Genomic DNA, 14067 nt, shown 5'->3' with positions numbered 1-14067 from the left:
CGAACAGAAGCATTTTTCTTTCTTTTTTCTTTACATGAAATTAAAACATATTCAGCAAACTCTCTGACAAGAAAGCAAACAAGTGATTTATTTTTTTCCACCAATTTAATTCATCATTTGATATAATATCTAGTAGCACATGAAGATGATACAATAATAATTTGATACAGCAGGTTATTTACACTTTGATGTTAGACGACCTCATCCCGACGTTACTCCTCCTCGTTGCCCGCGGCGACGCCCTCGAACAGCGCAGAGGTGCGCTGACCCAGCGGGTTGTAGAGGACGGTTACAATCTCTCCTCCGCCGTTGCTGCTCTTCTGGAAGTGGATCTCCAGCAGATCCTGAAGGTTCTCCCGCTCCATGACGGCGGGGATTCCTGTCAGCAGCACCGTCCGAGGACACACCGACATGTTGGTCTGGAGGAGGAAACGTATCGTTACAGCGAGTGTGTGAGAGGGGAAACCTTTCTCTCCCTCCTAACAAACGCTCACCTGTAAGTTTGTAATCCTTCCATTGATAAAAGGCGTCACCCTCACTCGGTGCATCTTCTCCTGCAGCTCCACCTTGTGGTGTTCTGTATCCGTCAAACCTTTGGCGACTGATGGTAGGAGGAGTCATAGAAAAACACCATAGTATAGTTTGTTGAAAAAGGTATAGTATAGTTTTTTGATTGTAGACAGATATTAAATATATACCCACTGTTGTTTTCCACAAAGGAGAGGACCACGGTCCCGGAGTCGTGCAGCATCTCACACTTGTCCACCTCGCCGCCTCCATGCTTGCTCTTGGAGAAATGGATCTCCAGTTTGTTCAGCAGCTTCTCGGTGTCCATCTTGGGCAGGTCTGAGATCAGTATGTGCTGAGGACTCACCTCGGAGTCTATCTGCAGGACGGACAGACAGACGGGCAACGGATCACTCACGGGAAAATGAACGCTGATACCGACCAGACTCGGGTCCAGGTGGGGGGGGGTGGTGGTACCTCCACCAGCGTGGGCATCCTCAGCTGGACCGGCCGGGCCTCCATGGTGATGCTGCACTCTGATCCCAGATCCACGCGATGCCTCTTCATGTGCAGGACCTTCTTGGCCACTGAAGACAGAAGGAACACAGTGTTGTACCACCGTTTACCGAGGCCATGCACCCTAAAAACCCATACAACTGACTGTCAGACAAATATGGTATGTCGAAATGGCAAAATATAGCTTCTCGAAAAAAAGTAGTGAAAGAAGTCAACATATAGTTTGTTGAAAAAAGTAGTAAAAAAGGTCAAAAGCACCAAAAAGCCTACAGCCTGAGAGCTTCTGTCCTCCCAGAAGCCCCGGAGTCACTCATCTGTGATGGTGCAAACAAACTCGCCTGCTTCCTCCTCGAACGTGATCAGCAACGTGCCGCCATCCATCGGGTAAACCACGCGCGGCTTCATCTCAAAGGCACCACTTCCATCCAAGCCGGCGAAGACGACGCGCTTGTCCGGGACGGCGGTGAACACCTGGAATCAGAGCGGCGGTTAACGGAGGTGGGCTGCTGCTCGGCTGCTGCTCGGCTCGGTGGATGAGACAAACCTACATCCGTCTGCTGCCTCAGCTGGACGTTTACAGCTGATTCCTGCTCCAGAGCTTCCTCCGCCCGCAGGATCTCCTCCATCAGTTCAGCCTCCTCCAGCTTCATCCTTCTCAGCCTCTCCTGCAGCACACAATCACAGTGAGGCATAAAGCAACCCGTCAAGCTCTTTTCAGGTTTATTAGGGTTTTTTTAACCTTTTTTCTTTCACAAAATAATGAGAAACTTATGCAAAAAATATGCAAATATAAAAATCATTATTTTTCTTTTTGCATTTTAGAAAAATGCCATCATGTAAAGTAGAAGTAGTATTTTATTCTTAGGATGTAATTAATGTATTGAAGATTTTGTATAATAAAATTGTTAAATTCTCCATTTATAAATGCCATCGCTCCCTCACTTTACATATATTTAATAATATGAATAATCTGAAAACAGCCAAACCGTCTCATTGTCCAGCTGCTCTCTGCGTGAGCGCTCGTCCTTCTGCAGATCCTCGGTCAGTTTGACGCTGCGCTGCCTGAACTGCTGGGCCATGTGAAGCTGCTGGTCTCTGCTGGCGGCCAGCTCCTGCTGCTCCTGGATCAGCTGCTCGTGTTTTTTCTGTGGACACATGAAGCTGCGTTGTTTTTGTCCCGTTGTGTGTGAAACAGAGAAGCCTGACATGTTTTGGTCTCTTTGGAAACGTCCCTAAACTAAGCGGATGCTTCTGATGATATTCTTCTCCTGCTGATTATTTTGTTCACTTTCTGCAGACTAAAATTAGATTTTGGCATCTTTGGAGACTATAGGAAGTAACACATAATATTCAACATGCGTTTGGATGTTGAATATTCATATTACGTCTTCAAAACCATAATACACTGTATTAATTATGTATTTATGTGAGTGACCTCTTTTATTTACTGTACATTTTACATTTAAAATATTACACTGTATATTTTGTATTATTATGTTTTTTAATTGTAAAAGTGTGAAAGCACCATGAACACTTTAATCACCTTGTAGTTGGTGACTAAAGCTTGGACTCCCTCCAGAGTGTCCTCGGACGGCAGTGGAGGGTCCGACACCAGAGAGTCCGACACCAGAGTGTCCGACACCAGAGAGAAATCCTGAACACACGAAGACACATGCTTTTATAGAATGATATAAACACCTCATATTCTTTAAATGAATGTTAATGATCAAGTACAGAGAAGCTTTCAGGTTAGATATATTACAACTGAAAGTAAAAGCACAACCAGAGATGAGAGTAAGCACATTTACTCAGGTATTATATATATATATATATATATATATATATATAAAATTCATAACTTCCAGTACTTCTCTTCCACCTCTGGTTATAATTATGCGTTTATAACATTATTATGTGTGATATTTATATTTAAAAACGAGGGGGGAAAAGAAAGAAGCAACATGTCGTCTCACCTCATCCGAAGACATAGTGACAAGTTATCTGGAATAAATCACAAAAGATCACAATGTTTAAACGCTGTCCGTGTATGGAATGGATTCACGGTCACGAGCTTCAGCAGATACACTGTAGTAGGCCTTACTTTGACGTGAACAATTCAGATTTAGAGACGTAAGAATAACGGAAAGTCGCATTCAACGAGACGTGTGGCGGCTAAAAAAACTGCCTGTTGTCCTTTTAATATGTTGAGTTAACTTTAAACAATTATTATTATTAAAAAACAGTTGTTTAAGAAGAAGAACTTACCTTCGGTCGATCTGTGTTGCTGTACCGTCACTTAAATTATATTTTTCTTTCGGTTTCATTTCCCAGCAGCCCTGAACGCGTCTGGCGCCTCCCCCAGGGGGCGCTGCAGGTACATGGTGCTGCATTAACGTGCTGTCGGAAATATTGGGTGCAGTCGAATAGTCAAAAAATAAGGTCCTAACTCCTATTCCTATCTCCTATTCCTTGACCTCTGGGGAAAAGGTCACGGGGTCAAGGAAAGGCGATAGGAGAACTCAAAAGGACTTAGGAATAGTCGACCGCGGTGCTCAGAGAATCCGACCGGACTTTCACTAAGCTACGTCATTATATCGCGGCCGCTGATGATTGACAGCTGATGATCGGCACCGGCGATTGACGTGCGTCTGCGCTGGAGAAACTACAATAATGGACTACAAAAAGCGCATCTTCCACTTCTCCACATGTTGGTTTTATCAACAGCTGGTTCACTGACCGGCTTCAGGTCCAGCAGCTCCTCCTTTCTGTTTGACCGTTGTTTTATTTACTTTTCATTTGTGGTTTTAGTTTCGTTTTTGTCAAACATTTGTAACATGATTGAAATAAATAAAAAAAAAACATTAAATTATTATCACTGTCCACACATTTATCATCACTATTCCAATTACTCTGTCTGCATGAAAGTCATTGTTAAATATGTAAATGCACCTATCGTTTGTTTTCATGAACGGCCGACGTGTGCGGCACTTTAAATGTTGCTCTCGCAAAGAATTGTGGGTCGGCGTAATCTCCTTTCCTATCGCATAGGAAGGTCCGTTGCATCCTATGCTAAAGGAGCTCTGAAAGGAAGCATTGGAGCTCCTTTCCTATGCATTTAGAGAATTCGAACAGCTCTTATCATGGCGGCCACTTGTTTACTTCCGGGTCACTTCTTCAGTTAGGAACCTTCCTAAGCAAAAAAGACTATTCGACTGCACCCATTGTCATCATTTCTCGTGTGCACAAGAAACGTGTCAGAAATGTTTCAGTTGTTTTATTCCCATGTCCAAGGGGCTCGTACCTTCCGTACAGTGCGCACAATAATCTGAACCGTAAAACATTTTTTAATTTATTAAAAAGAACAAGCAATAACGCGAAGAACTGCAGTCAAGTACATAAATATAAAAAACACCATAAAAGGCAAATAGACACTATAGCCATACTATAATAATACATTACGTATTTATTTTTTTGTGTGTGTTTTTGCCTTTTATTGAGAGAGAGAGAGAAAAAGAGAGAGAGAGATTACGGTATGAACGTGAAGGGGGGAGAGGGGGTACATGCTATGCTAAACAAAAAACATATTATATTTCACGTAACAGGGACGCTTTTATTTTGAAGTCGAACGTGCCAGAGCAGGCTTCCGGTATTTACCGGTGCGCTTGACGTGTCTCCGCTTTGACGTATGAATCATCCTTTCCCCAAGATGGCGATACACCTGCTACTCCGCTGTTGATCCTTGTTGTTGTCTGCGCAACGCCAGAAAAACAACGCGCCGCGGCGAAACAGCTGGCGTGAACTCCGCCATTTATAGACATAACAACATGTCCACGGAGGAACTGTCGGCCTCGGACAGCGAGGCTGCCTTCGCCGGCGCCGGGGAGCGGTGGGCACCGGTCGGCGCCGTGGCCAGCCCCGAGGACGAGAGCGGCAGCGGCGGCCAGCCGAAGCAGAGAGGCTTGTCCTCGGCCACGGATGAGGAAATGGCCGCCCGGCTGGAGAAGCTGGAAGAGGAGCAGGACTCGTTGAACTCCTCGCTCCTCGCGCTCACCTCGCACTTTGCCCAGGTGCAGTTCCGGCTGAAGCAGATCGTCCACGCGCAGACCGAGGAGAAGGAGCGGATGCTGGCCGAGCTGGAGGAGTTCGCGTTCCGGGGCTGCCCGCATGTGGTCGGCTGCAGAGCCCAGGACGCCACGCAGCTGGAGAACTCGGTGAGGTTTCCATTAAAATAACATCAGGTCATTATTTTATACCTGTTTTATTCATCTGTATTGCATATAACAGTATGCATTTAGTGTTTACAGATGTTTTTTTTTATTGATTTATTGTGTTTTTCTGCACAAATCAACATAACAGATGCAGTGCTCGAGAGTGACGGTGTAAAGAGAGAATAAAACAACATAAAATAGTACAAATGGTAAAAGAGAATACATACATATAGAAAAATAAAAAGCATACGCCGAAATAGACAAAACGACAATAAATAATAAAAACAAAATCAGCAGTCAGCCTTTAAGTCTGGATAGAAAGAAAAATAAAATGTTGACAGCAGGTGTGGTCTCTGCCCAGGAGCTGAAAAGTGTCAGCTAATTAATCGATTAGTCAACTAACAGAGAAATAAACACCCACAATTTAGATAATCAAAGTTATTCTTTTGAGGTAAAAGTGCACAGCGATCCCCACTCCAGTCTCTTAACCTGAGAGGATCTGGTTACATAATGTATATTCTTCACTATTTTATGACATATTTTAACAGTGATCATTGTTTATTTATATGAATTGTACTTTATATAAATTGCTATATTTTTGTGTAGCAAGGTGCGCTTGTTGCTTCCCTTGTGTGTCCCCATTGATCTCTTATCTCTGTGTTGACTCACAGTGCCTGCAGGCCTCAATGAAAAGGCTTCCAGCAGATCACTTATCTGTTTAATAAAGGGTTTTTCTGTGTGCACAACCACTGTTTGCTCCCTGTTCCTTTACATGTGGTGTCAACAGAAGGAGAGTCTTTGTTGAGAATGATTTCTCATCATATTTCATGTCATTTCTCCCGTGCCACATGCTTTACTTGCAGGGGGATCTGGTGAGTAGGACACATGACATCTCTGTGAGCGTTTAGCTGATGTACTTTTGTGTAAATGTTGTGCCACGCAGACCGTGTATATGTATATATGTACATCAAACTGTAACGTGAATACATCCTGTGTTGGTATCAGTAGTGTCTGTGTTCCGTGTTATTGTTGTGGTCACTCGGCTCTCTCTCTCTCCATCTGTAAACACTAAGTTATTGTGTGTTTGTGTTTCTCAGAGCGAGCGGGAGAAGAGGGAGCGCCTGGAGGCTCAGAGGGAAAAACAGAAGGATCTCATCTTCCAACTGAAGACGCAGCTCGACGATCTGGAGCGCTTCGCCTATCAGGAGGGCAGCTACGACTCGCTGCCACAGTCCGTCGTCATGGAGAGGCAGAAGGTTTGTGGAAAAGCTAGTCGAGCTAAATGTTGATCACCAGCTGATGGTTAGAAGCTGTCATGTTGTTTACCCTGGTTGCCATGTTAGTTTAGCATGTAAGCGTAGCAACATTTGCTAATTGGCGACAAACAAAGTACAGGTGAGGCTGATGGGAATGCTGTTCGTTTTTCAAGGTGGTGGAGGGACCAACACTGCAAATTCTGCTTGTGGATGCAAATTAATTTAGAGTCAGCAGACGGTGCAATTCCCACCAACAACACACTAGAAAGCTCCCACCTCAAGTTCAACTCTCACTCTTCAGGTCATCATCGACGAGCTGATCGAAAAGCTGGACGTGAACCTGAACGAGGACATTGGGAACTTGTCGCCCGAGGAGCTGAGGCAGAGAGTGGACGCCGCCATCGCTCAGATAGTGAACCCGGCCAGGGTCAAAGAGCAGCTGGTGGATCAGCTGAAAACCCAGATCCGAGACCTGGAGATGTTCATCAACTTCATCCAGGGTAAGAAAGATCTCCATCACTGCGGCGCCTCCTCATTTGGTAACTTTGGTTTTCATGGTTTTAATTTTCCTTCCATATAAAGATGAAGTAGGGAACCCACTCTTATCAGACGGTGGACTCAGCCAGCAGCCGCAAGCAGCAGGGACCAGTCCCAGACCTGCAGGGCTGAAGAAGAAAGGTCAGTCTGAATATCAAACTCTCACTGCAGGTTAAATATGTGTCATAACTCATAATAAAAGCCAGTAAGCAACCTATTAGAAGTATTTTCTCCCTCCACCTCTGTCTTGCAGTAGACCCGGAGCAGGCCCAGAAGATGCGAGAGACCGGCCTGCAGCTGATCCAGAAAGCCCTCGCCGTGCTCCAGATTTTCGCTGCCAGCCAGTTCGGCTGCGCGCCCGGCCACGTTCCTCAGAACCTGTGGGCTCAGGAGTCGCCGCTGCAGGACTACGGGCCCCTGCTGCAGCGCCTGGAGGCAGCCGTGGACAAGGTGCGTGTGCTGGGCTCGTGCCGACAGACCTCCATCGATCACGTCGTCAACTACACCAGCAACGCGGCGCTGGGACCGCGGGATGAGCTGACGTCAACGGTGAGGAAGGAGCTGGCCATCGCCCTGAAAGACTTGCTGGCTCACGGCCTCTTCTTGCCCTCCCAGACCATGAGCCTGGTCCTGGCACCCATCTCCTGCCTGCTGCCTTACAGACCCGCCCCCCAGACCGTGCACCCATGGGAACTCTTCGTTAAATACTACCATTCCAAAAACGGGAAAGCGTTCGTGGAGACACCAGCCCGCCAGCTCTCGCAGTCCTTCAGCCTGCCAGTAGGGGGCGGCCCAGTGACCGTCACCCCGAAACAGTCGCTGCTGTGGGCCGTTCACACCGTGCTGAAGGAGCATGGGCGCTACAAGCGTGGGCCGGACACAGAGTTCAAGGCGCTGGTGTGCATGGCTCTGAACGAGCAGCGGCTGGTTTCGTGGCTCAACCTGCTGTGCAAGTCCGGGACTCTGGTCCACCCGCACTACCAGTCCTGGAGCTACATGGCCCAGACCGGCTTCGAGGGAGCCCTGCGAATCCTGGGCCGCCTCAGCCACCTCAAATTCAACCTCCCAGTGGACCTGGCTGTCCGGCAGCTGAAGAACATTAAGGATGCTTTCTGAGGAGGCAAAAACAAGCCTTTTATCAGCTTCACTTGCTCTTATCTTGCATTCAGGACCAAAAAGCATGACTTTGAGCTTCTAGTATGAAAACCTTTTTTGAAGGTTATTATTTCCGTAGCCACTCGTCTTAAGTACAGTGCAAGCATGTGACGTATTGGGTGATTATGTTGTGTTGAGTTTCAGCCATAATCTGCGTAATCCCACCTCGTTGAAGATGCCAAAATGTCAAGATGACAATGCTACTGTTGCTGTAAACATGCCTTAGTGGGGATTGAGTTTAGCTCACGTTTAAAGGAAACCCCTTCCTTGACCTTTGCTACCTGTGCTCATCGTACCATATCGTTCCTACATGTCCTCGCCTACTGCATGCAGCAAAGAGAGAGAGGATGCAGTACAGTAATCAGTGCTGTAATGTGGTCTGAGACAGTAAAGAAAAGTAAAACTCAAAGTACTGTGACTTCTACACAGTAACAGGAGCTTGTGATGAATCGGTGCTCTTTCAAAGAACAGTTCTCTTCTAGCATTTATGACTCTGGTGGTAAATCTTGTGTAGCAGATCGGCTGATCCGGTGAACTCGACATGAAAACTGTGTCTTCGAAACGTGACGTTAATGTGTTTGTAAACTCCGAAGCTGTTATTATCACTTCTGTATAAATCGCTGCTTTTCCCTCCTCTTCCAGCTGCAGTCAACATAGCATTAAATGACACTGTGTACGATAAGAACGATGTAATGACTCACGTTTCCCGTACTGTATGTAACAATGATTGTAGGATTTAAAGGTTTAGTTTCTAGTTTTTTTTTCAGGGGACTTTGTTTTAATCTTCCTGAGACAGCTGAGTTGCACAAATCATATCCTTAAATACTGAATGTACAAACTGTAGATGCTGTTAAACCGAGTTTTGTTTAAACATCTGCTGTTTCTGGGACTGAAATGTCCATGTTCCCGGGCCACAACGGGCCTGTGAGAGTCGCTGCTGTTCACTACGCTCGTATTCCCCAGAGAGATACACGTCTGTGCACTTTGTTGTGACTGGAGTGCACATTTTTAGCATTTATTTTATGTTACTGTGTAAACTGAAAGGTTGTGTTATAGGTTATGTGTAGTAATTACAATGCTATATGTAACTATTTTCCCATTTGTTTTGTTCAGCTGTTAGGTTGTGATTTGTGTAAAAAGAAAAAAGACGTTTATTTATTTATTGCATAGGACCAATAGACATACCGAATCATTTGTTGTGCTATTTATGTTGTTTTTATTGAATTGCTTTAATCATAAATAATATATTGGGAGATATGAGTTGTTTATTTTCTTCTTTTTTTAAATCATTTTTCAATTTTAATGCATACCTACAGCAGTATACAAATTAAACTTAAGTAAAAAGTAAAGAACCACTGTGCTGATGTGAGTCTCTATTCTTTCACGTTTAATAAAAATCAAGAAACAAAACTGTACACATTTCTTTATAATAATTTCGTTTTAATGGCATACTTTAAATATATATATAATTTCATAAGACATCCATTGTATTCAGTTAAATAGAAACAACTCATATTTTGTATTTCAGTAGTTGGAAATGTAGTAGAGTAATGAGTAATTAAAGTGCATAAGACATAAGAAGAGATTCAGACAAATGCTGACTTATTAATTTCAAATTTACCAAACAAAATTAAGTTAGTTGCATTTTTCTGTTCTTGTTCTTTTGTTTGTCTATATTTCAGAGGAAAATGTTGTACTTTCTATTCCACTGCACTGACAACTTTAGCTACTTTGCAGATTCATATCACTTATACGAAATATAACCATCAAAAACATGATGACATTAATATTAAGATAACACTTTATTGAATCTTGGGGGATCAAGCAGATAAAGTGGAGTAATTAAAACTACAGCTCTACCTTTACCAGCTTCAACATTAAAGTGATCACATTAATGCAATATCAATAACAATCCAGTAGTTTAATATTTATATTATTTTGACATCCTGTCCAGGGTGAACCTCGCCTTCGCCCAATGACAGCTGGGATCGGCTCCTGCCCCCCTGCGACCCTGAATACAGGATAACCGGTAGACATGGATGGATGGATTATTTAATAATTAATTATAATTATATATATATATATATATATATATATATATATATATATATATATATATATATATATATATATATATATATATATATCATTTAAAGATAATTTAGCTGACAAGCGATGTGTGACGTATGTTTCTATTAAAAATTAATATATAAAATAAGTTAACAAAAATCCTCTCTTTACGAACTGAAAAGTTGGCCCGGAAGTGACGTAGGTCGATCGGCAGTGTGAAAGGTCAAAGAAATCCTCCTCGGCTTCCTTTTCCTGTTAGCGGTGGCCGTAGAACAGCATCAGTGAGTGAAATTCCCCTTCAACAATCTTTAACCATCGCTGCAAACCGGCGCATTTTAACCGTTTTTATCGCGCCGTAATTACGAGAAACTCTCATGTAGCGCAGACGCGTCTGTTATTTCTGCGTATTTTAGTTGATAAAGGGAGGAACTTGATCGTAAGCGCTTCGTGTCCGTAGTGCTGATTCCAACATGGCAGTTGAAGCTGTGTGTTAAAAGGCCAAGTGGACGCTGTTAAGTCTGCGTACCGTGTCGTGAAGTTTCTTGGCTTCTCGTACCACCGCGCCGTGTTGGCAGTGAAATAAATAATAATAAAGCTCCGGAAATGTGTTTGTTAGCCCGTAGCTACATGCTAACATTAGCTTAGCCTGCTAACCAGGCAGCAACAACGAGCTAAAGCCGGAGAAACTCCTCAGCGTTGGGCTTTCTAACGTTAACGTTTGTGTGACGTGTTGCCGTGGTTGCAACCGGAGCTTTGACGAGTGTTTGTATCTCTCCGGCAGACATGGGCAAGTTCATGAAGCCTGGGAAGGTGGTGATGGTCCTAGCTGGACGCTACGCCGGGCGCAAAGCTGTCATCGTCAAGGTAAAAAACACCTCTTCCCCTGAATGTGAAGACATAAAGTACATAATTCTACTACTAAAAGGGGTTTTTACAAACTCGCATATTGGTCACATGAACACTTCCTGTACATTAAATGTACATTACCTTAATTATTGGGAGATATTCATCGCACAGTCACTTTAAACTCATGATATTCAATATTTATATTTGTTATTTTACTCGATATTTATATTCTACATTATGATCTTGTGTTTTTGTTATTTACATGTTATGCATCCTACGTATTCTTTTCCAGCCAGATGTATGTATTTACACAGGGATCCGTGTAAAACACTAGATATTATATATTTAGTTGAGCTACGGTATGTATTAGATCGGTCCTGATCTTGCTTGTTGTGTGATGTATTGTGTTGACTTTTTTATGTTGTGAGTATGAAAGTTATGCTGGTAAGCTTTTGTTTGTGATGTATGTTTGATGTTCTGTGAGGATAAATGTTATGGATATTTGTCATCCATCTTATGTAATATTCTTATGGAAATATCGAGACCAGGAAGAATAGCTGCTGTCTTAAGAAGGCAGAAGCTATTGGAAAGAAAGAGGTCAAAAAGCATTTCAATGCACAGACTGACCCTGCGTTTTCTGAACAAATGACGATAAAGCCTGATCCTCACTGTCTGCCTGAATGTCAGTTGTTTTTTTAAATGTTATTTCTCTTTGCAGAACATTGACGATGGCACAACCGACCGTCCTTACAGCCACGCTCTGGTCGCAGGCATCGACCGCTACCCCCGCAAGGTGACCACCACCATGGGCAAGAAGAAGATTGCCAAGAGGTCCAAGATCAAGGCCTTCGTCAAGGTGTTCAACTACAATCACCTCATGCCCACCAGGTCGGTGTCTTGTCGTTTTCACTTGATGTTTAGCAGAAATGCTGCTGTTGTGGTAGATTGACAAGTGAAATATGTCCTGTGGAATAAGTGATGCACCTCAAGGCGTCTGGACATGAAACTATCCTTCTGAAATCATCAGTTAAAAAAAAGGGAAAAAAAAGAGCAGCGGTGTCTGTATATCTGATGCTTTGATTTTAAAAAGTACAAACCTGTGTGAAGGACTTAAACATAAAACGTACTTATTAATAAGCTTTAACTTTCATGCTCTGCTCACGGCAAACTAAAGTTTACACTTTGTAGAATGCAGATCACTTTTAAATGTGTGAGATATATATATATATATATATATATATATATATATATATATATATATATATATATATATATATATATATATATATATATATAATTTATTTATTTTTATTTTTTATTTTGCAAATTAAGTGAGTTTTGTTCCCAGCTGCAATAACAAAGCGTTCTGGATGTGTTGGTGTCACTATAGTCAACAGCTCTTTACACCTTAGGGGGGGCCAAGTGTTGAAATAAACGTAATTCTTCCTGTTTCACAACACGGTTGATTCATAAGATGGTTATAATGAAAACTTTACGCTGCATCCTTTCTGCTCTTTTGTCCCACATACCGTTTACACATCTGATCTCTGCGTTACTAGAGTTCTCACTATTTTAATCCGTGTGAAAGAATTATCCCCATTATCATTAAAATGGCACTAAAACATACTAGTGTCACTTTACATTTATTTAAAAAAAATTTTTCATTGCATCACGGATGAAACGCAACTTTTCTTAGTTAAGATTCTTTTTTGTTAACAATCAAATAATCTTAAAAGATGATCCTTTATCGTATGGTTGGATTAATACATTTTTCCTTTTTCAAGTCACTTGTGACGATATTTACCATTATCCGATAATGGAAGCTGATGCTTTATACCGTCCCTGGACCAAACATTGTATTAGCCATTTGTTTCGTGACATGGGATCATTGCTTATTCATGTATTTTGTAGACATTTGACCTTTTTTCTTGAACGAGGTATGAAGCTCTGATGATCATCCTGCTCGACCCTGGAAGCAGTTTTGCTCTCACTCATAATCAGTTGATCCTTATTGTATTTTAATTAGTTGATGTGATTTGAAGTAAATGCGATGATGCCTTTTTTAGTAAAGAAATCTGAATTCACTGATACTTGATACTACGTAAACACGTCGTAGATCAGAGCTCATGATTCTATGCGAGGTGAATATTGACTTCAATGTTTCCTGTTTTAAAGTGTGAATCAGATGTGTCGCTACATTGTTTTACTCCTCCGTGTATACACAATTAGCAACACTGGATGAGTTTCTAATGTAAAACCTGCCTGATCTTTAAAACCTCATCGGTCTTTCAGATACTCTGTTGATATTCCTCTGGACAAAACTGTCGTCAACAAGGATGTCTTCAGGGATCCTGCTCTCAAGCACAAAGCCAGGCGAGAGGCCAAGGTCAAGTTTGAGGAGAGGTGAGTCCACGTGGTGCTGCCTTCACTGTCTGTGTCCATGTCTTTTGTGATTGCCGTTTTTGTCGTATTCCTGATGGCAAATGTCCACAATTGGACAGTTGAGTTAAGATTGTGACGGCTTTTCAGAGCAAATGTGTTTAAAATGTGTTTTGTTTCGTTTTTCAGGTACAAGACGGGCAAGAACAAGTGGTTCTTCCAGAAGCTCAGATTCTAACTTCACTCGGTTTCACAAAATAAATGTTTAAAAATGGATGCTGACCGACTCTTTATTGATATTTTTCCCGTCTGTTAAATTCTCCAATCTGGAGCGTTTGTGGCTCGATTCCTATAATGTGAAAATGGATTTACTCGATGCTTTTAGATCAGGTTATGGTTTTATTTCACACCATCTATTGACATGAAATGTGTTGGTATTGTGGCACAAATGGATTTCGCACGTGTGTATTGAAATATGTAATTTTAAGCTTTTATTTTGAAACCTATAACCGGCAAATCTGTTATAGTCCAGGGTTGAACGCTGCGTAAACGTTGGAGGTCCGATAAGGATCACGTTTTTAAATGGAAACTTC

The 14067-nt window shown here is 42.5% G+C and overlaps 3 protein-coding genes across 4 annotated transcripts; 2 read left to right on the top strand and 1 right to left on the bottom strand.

The window, feature by feature from the left end:
* Positions 1–86: 86 nt before the first annotated feature.
* Positions 87–3414, bottom strand: ifi35 (interferon-induced protein 35). The gene is made up of 10 exons (XM_084036273.1): positions 3289–3414; positions 2997–3024; positions 2567–2677; positions 2010–2168; positions 1572–1688; positions 1362–1494; positions 985–1094; positions 703–886; positions 495–601; positions 87–419 (listed from the first exon to the last, which is right to left on the bottom strand). The coding sequence occupies exons 2-10, from the start codon at positions 3009–3011 to the stop codon at positions 213–215; spliced, it is 1143 nt and encodes a 380-aa protein (XP_083892399.1). The 5' UTR covers positions 3012–3024; positions 3289–3414; the 3' UTR covers positions 87–212.
* Positions 3415–4711: 1297 nt separating this feature from the next.
* rundc1 (RUN domain containing 1) lies at positions 4712–9580 on the top strand. Its single transcript, XM_084036268.1, has 5 exons — positions 4712–5234; positions 6329–6487; positions 6789–6987; positions 7070–7165; positions 7278–9580. The coding sequence occupies exons 1-5, from the start codon at positions 4848–4850 to the stop codon at positions 8138–8140; spliced, it is 1704 nt and encodes a 567-aa protein (XP_083892394.1). The 5' UTR covers positions 4712–4847; the 3' UTR covers positions 8141–9580.
* An 894-nt stretch (positions 9581–10474) lies between these two features.
* Positions 10475–13750, top strand: rpl27 (ribosomal protein L27). 2 transcript variants are annotated; one of them, XM_084036280.1, is made up of 5 exons: positions 10475–10530; positions 11031–11113; positions 11814–11983; positions 13388–13498; positions 13664–13750. In XM_084036280.1, exons 2-5 carry the CDS (start codon positions 11033–11035, stop codon positions 13710–13712), a joined length of 411 nt encoding a protein of 136 aa, XP_083892406.1. In that variant the 5' UTR covers positions 10475–10530; positions 11031–11032; the 3' UTR covers positions 13713–13750. The 2 variants fall into 2 exon arrangements, with proteins under 2 accessions (XP_083892406.1, XP_083892407.1); XM_084036281.1 differs by having other exon boundaries at positions 10478–10530; positions 11028–11113.
* Positions 13751–14067: the final 317 nt, after the last annotated feature.

Source organism: Eutrigla gurnardus, assembly GCF_963514095.1.
Source record: "Eutrigla gurnardus genome assembly, chromosome: 20".
Classification (NCBI taxonomy): domain Eukaryota; kingdom Metazoa; phylum Chordata; class Actinopteri; order Perciformes; family Triglidae; genus Eutrigla; species Eutrigla gurnardus.
This window is presented reverse-complemented; position numbering and strand designations above follow the sequence as displayed.

Bases quoted from the DNA above. Each gene is read 5' to 3' on its own strand.
- rundc1 (XM_084036268.1), top strand. From the start codon at position 4,848: ATGTCCACGGAGGAACTGTCGGCCTCGGACAGCGAGGCTGCCTTCGCC. The intron at 5,235-6,328 runs GTGAGGTTTCCA...TGTGTTTCTCAG, and splicing joins CCACGCAGCTGGAGAACTCG to AGCGAGCGGGAGAAGAGGGA. The intron at 7,166-7,277 runs GTCAGTCTGAAT...TCTGTCTTGCAG, and splicing joins TGCAGGGCTGAAGAAGAAAG to TAGACCCGGAGCAGGCCCAG.
- ifi35 (XM_084036273.1), bottom strand. The intron at 2,169-2,566 runs GTGATTAAAGTG...ATGTGTCCACAG, and splicing joins CTTTAGTCACCAACTACAAG to AAAAAACACGAGCAGCTGAT. The intron at 420-494 runs GTGAGCGTTTGT...TTCCTCCTCCAG, and splicing joins GAAGGATTACAAACTTACAG to ACCAACATGTCGGTGTGTCC.
- rpl27 (XM_084036280.1), top strand. From the start codon at position 11,033: ATGGGCAAGTTCATGAAGCCTGGGAAGGTGGTGATGGTCCTAGCTGGA. The intron at 11,114-11,813 runs GTAAAAAACACC...TTCTCTTTGCAG, and splicing joins GCAAAGCTGTCATCGTCAAG to AACATTGACGATGGCACAAC. The intron at 13,499-13,663 runs GTGAGTCCACGT...TTCGTTTTTCAG, and splicing joins AAGGTCAAGTTTGAGGAGAG to GTACAAGACGGGCAAGAACA.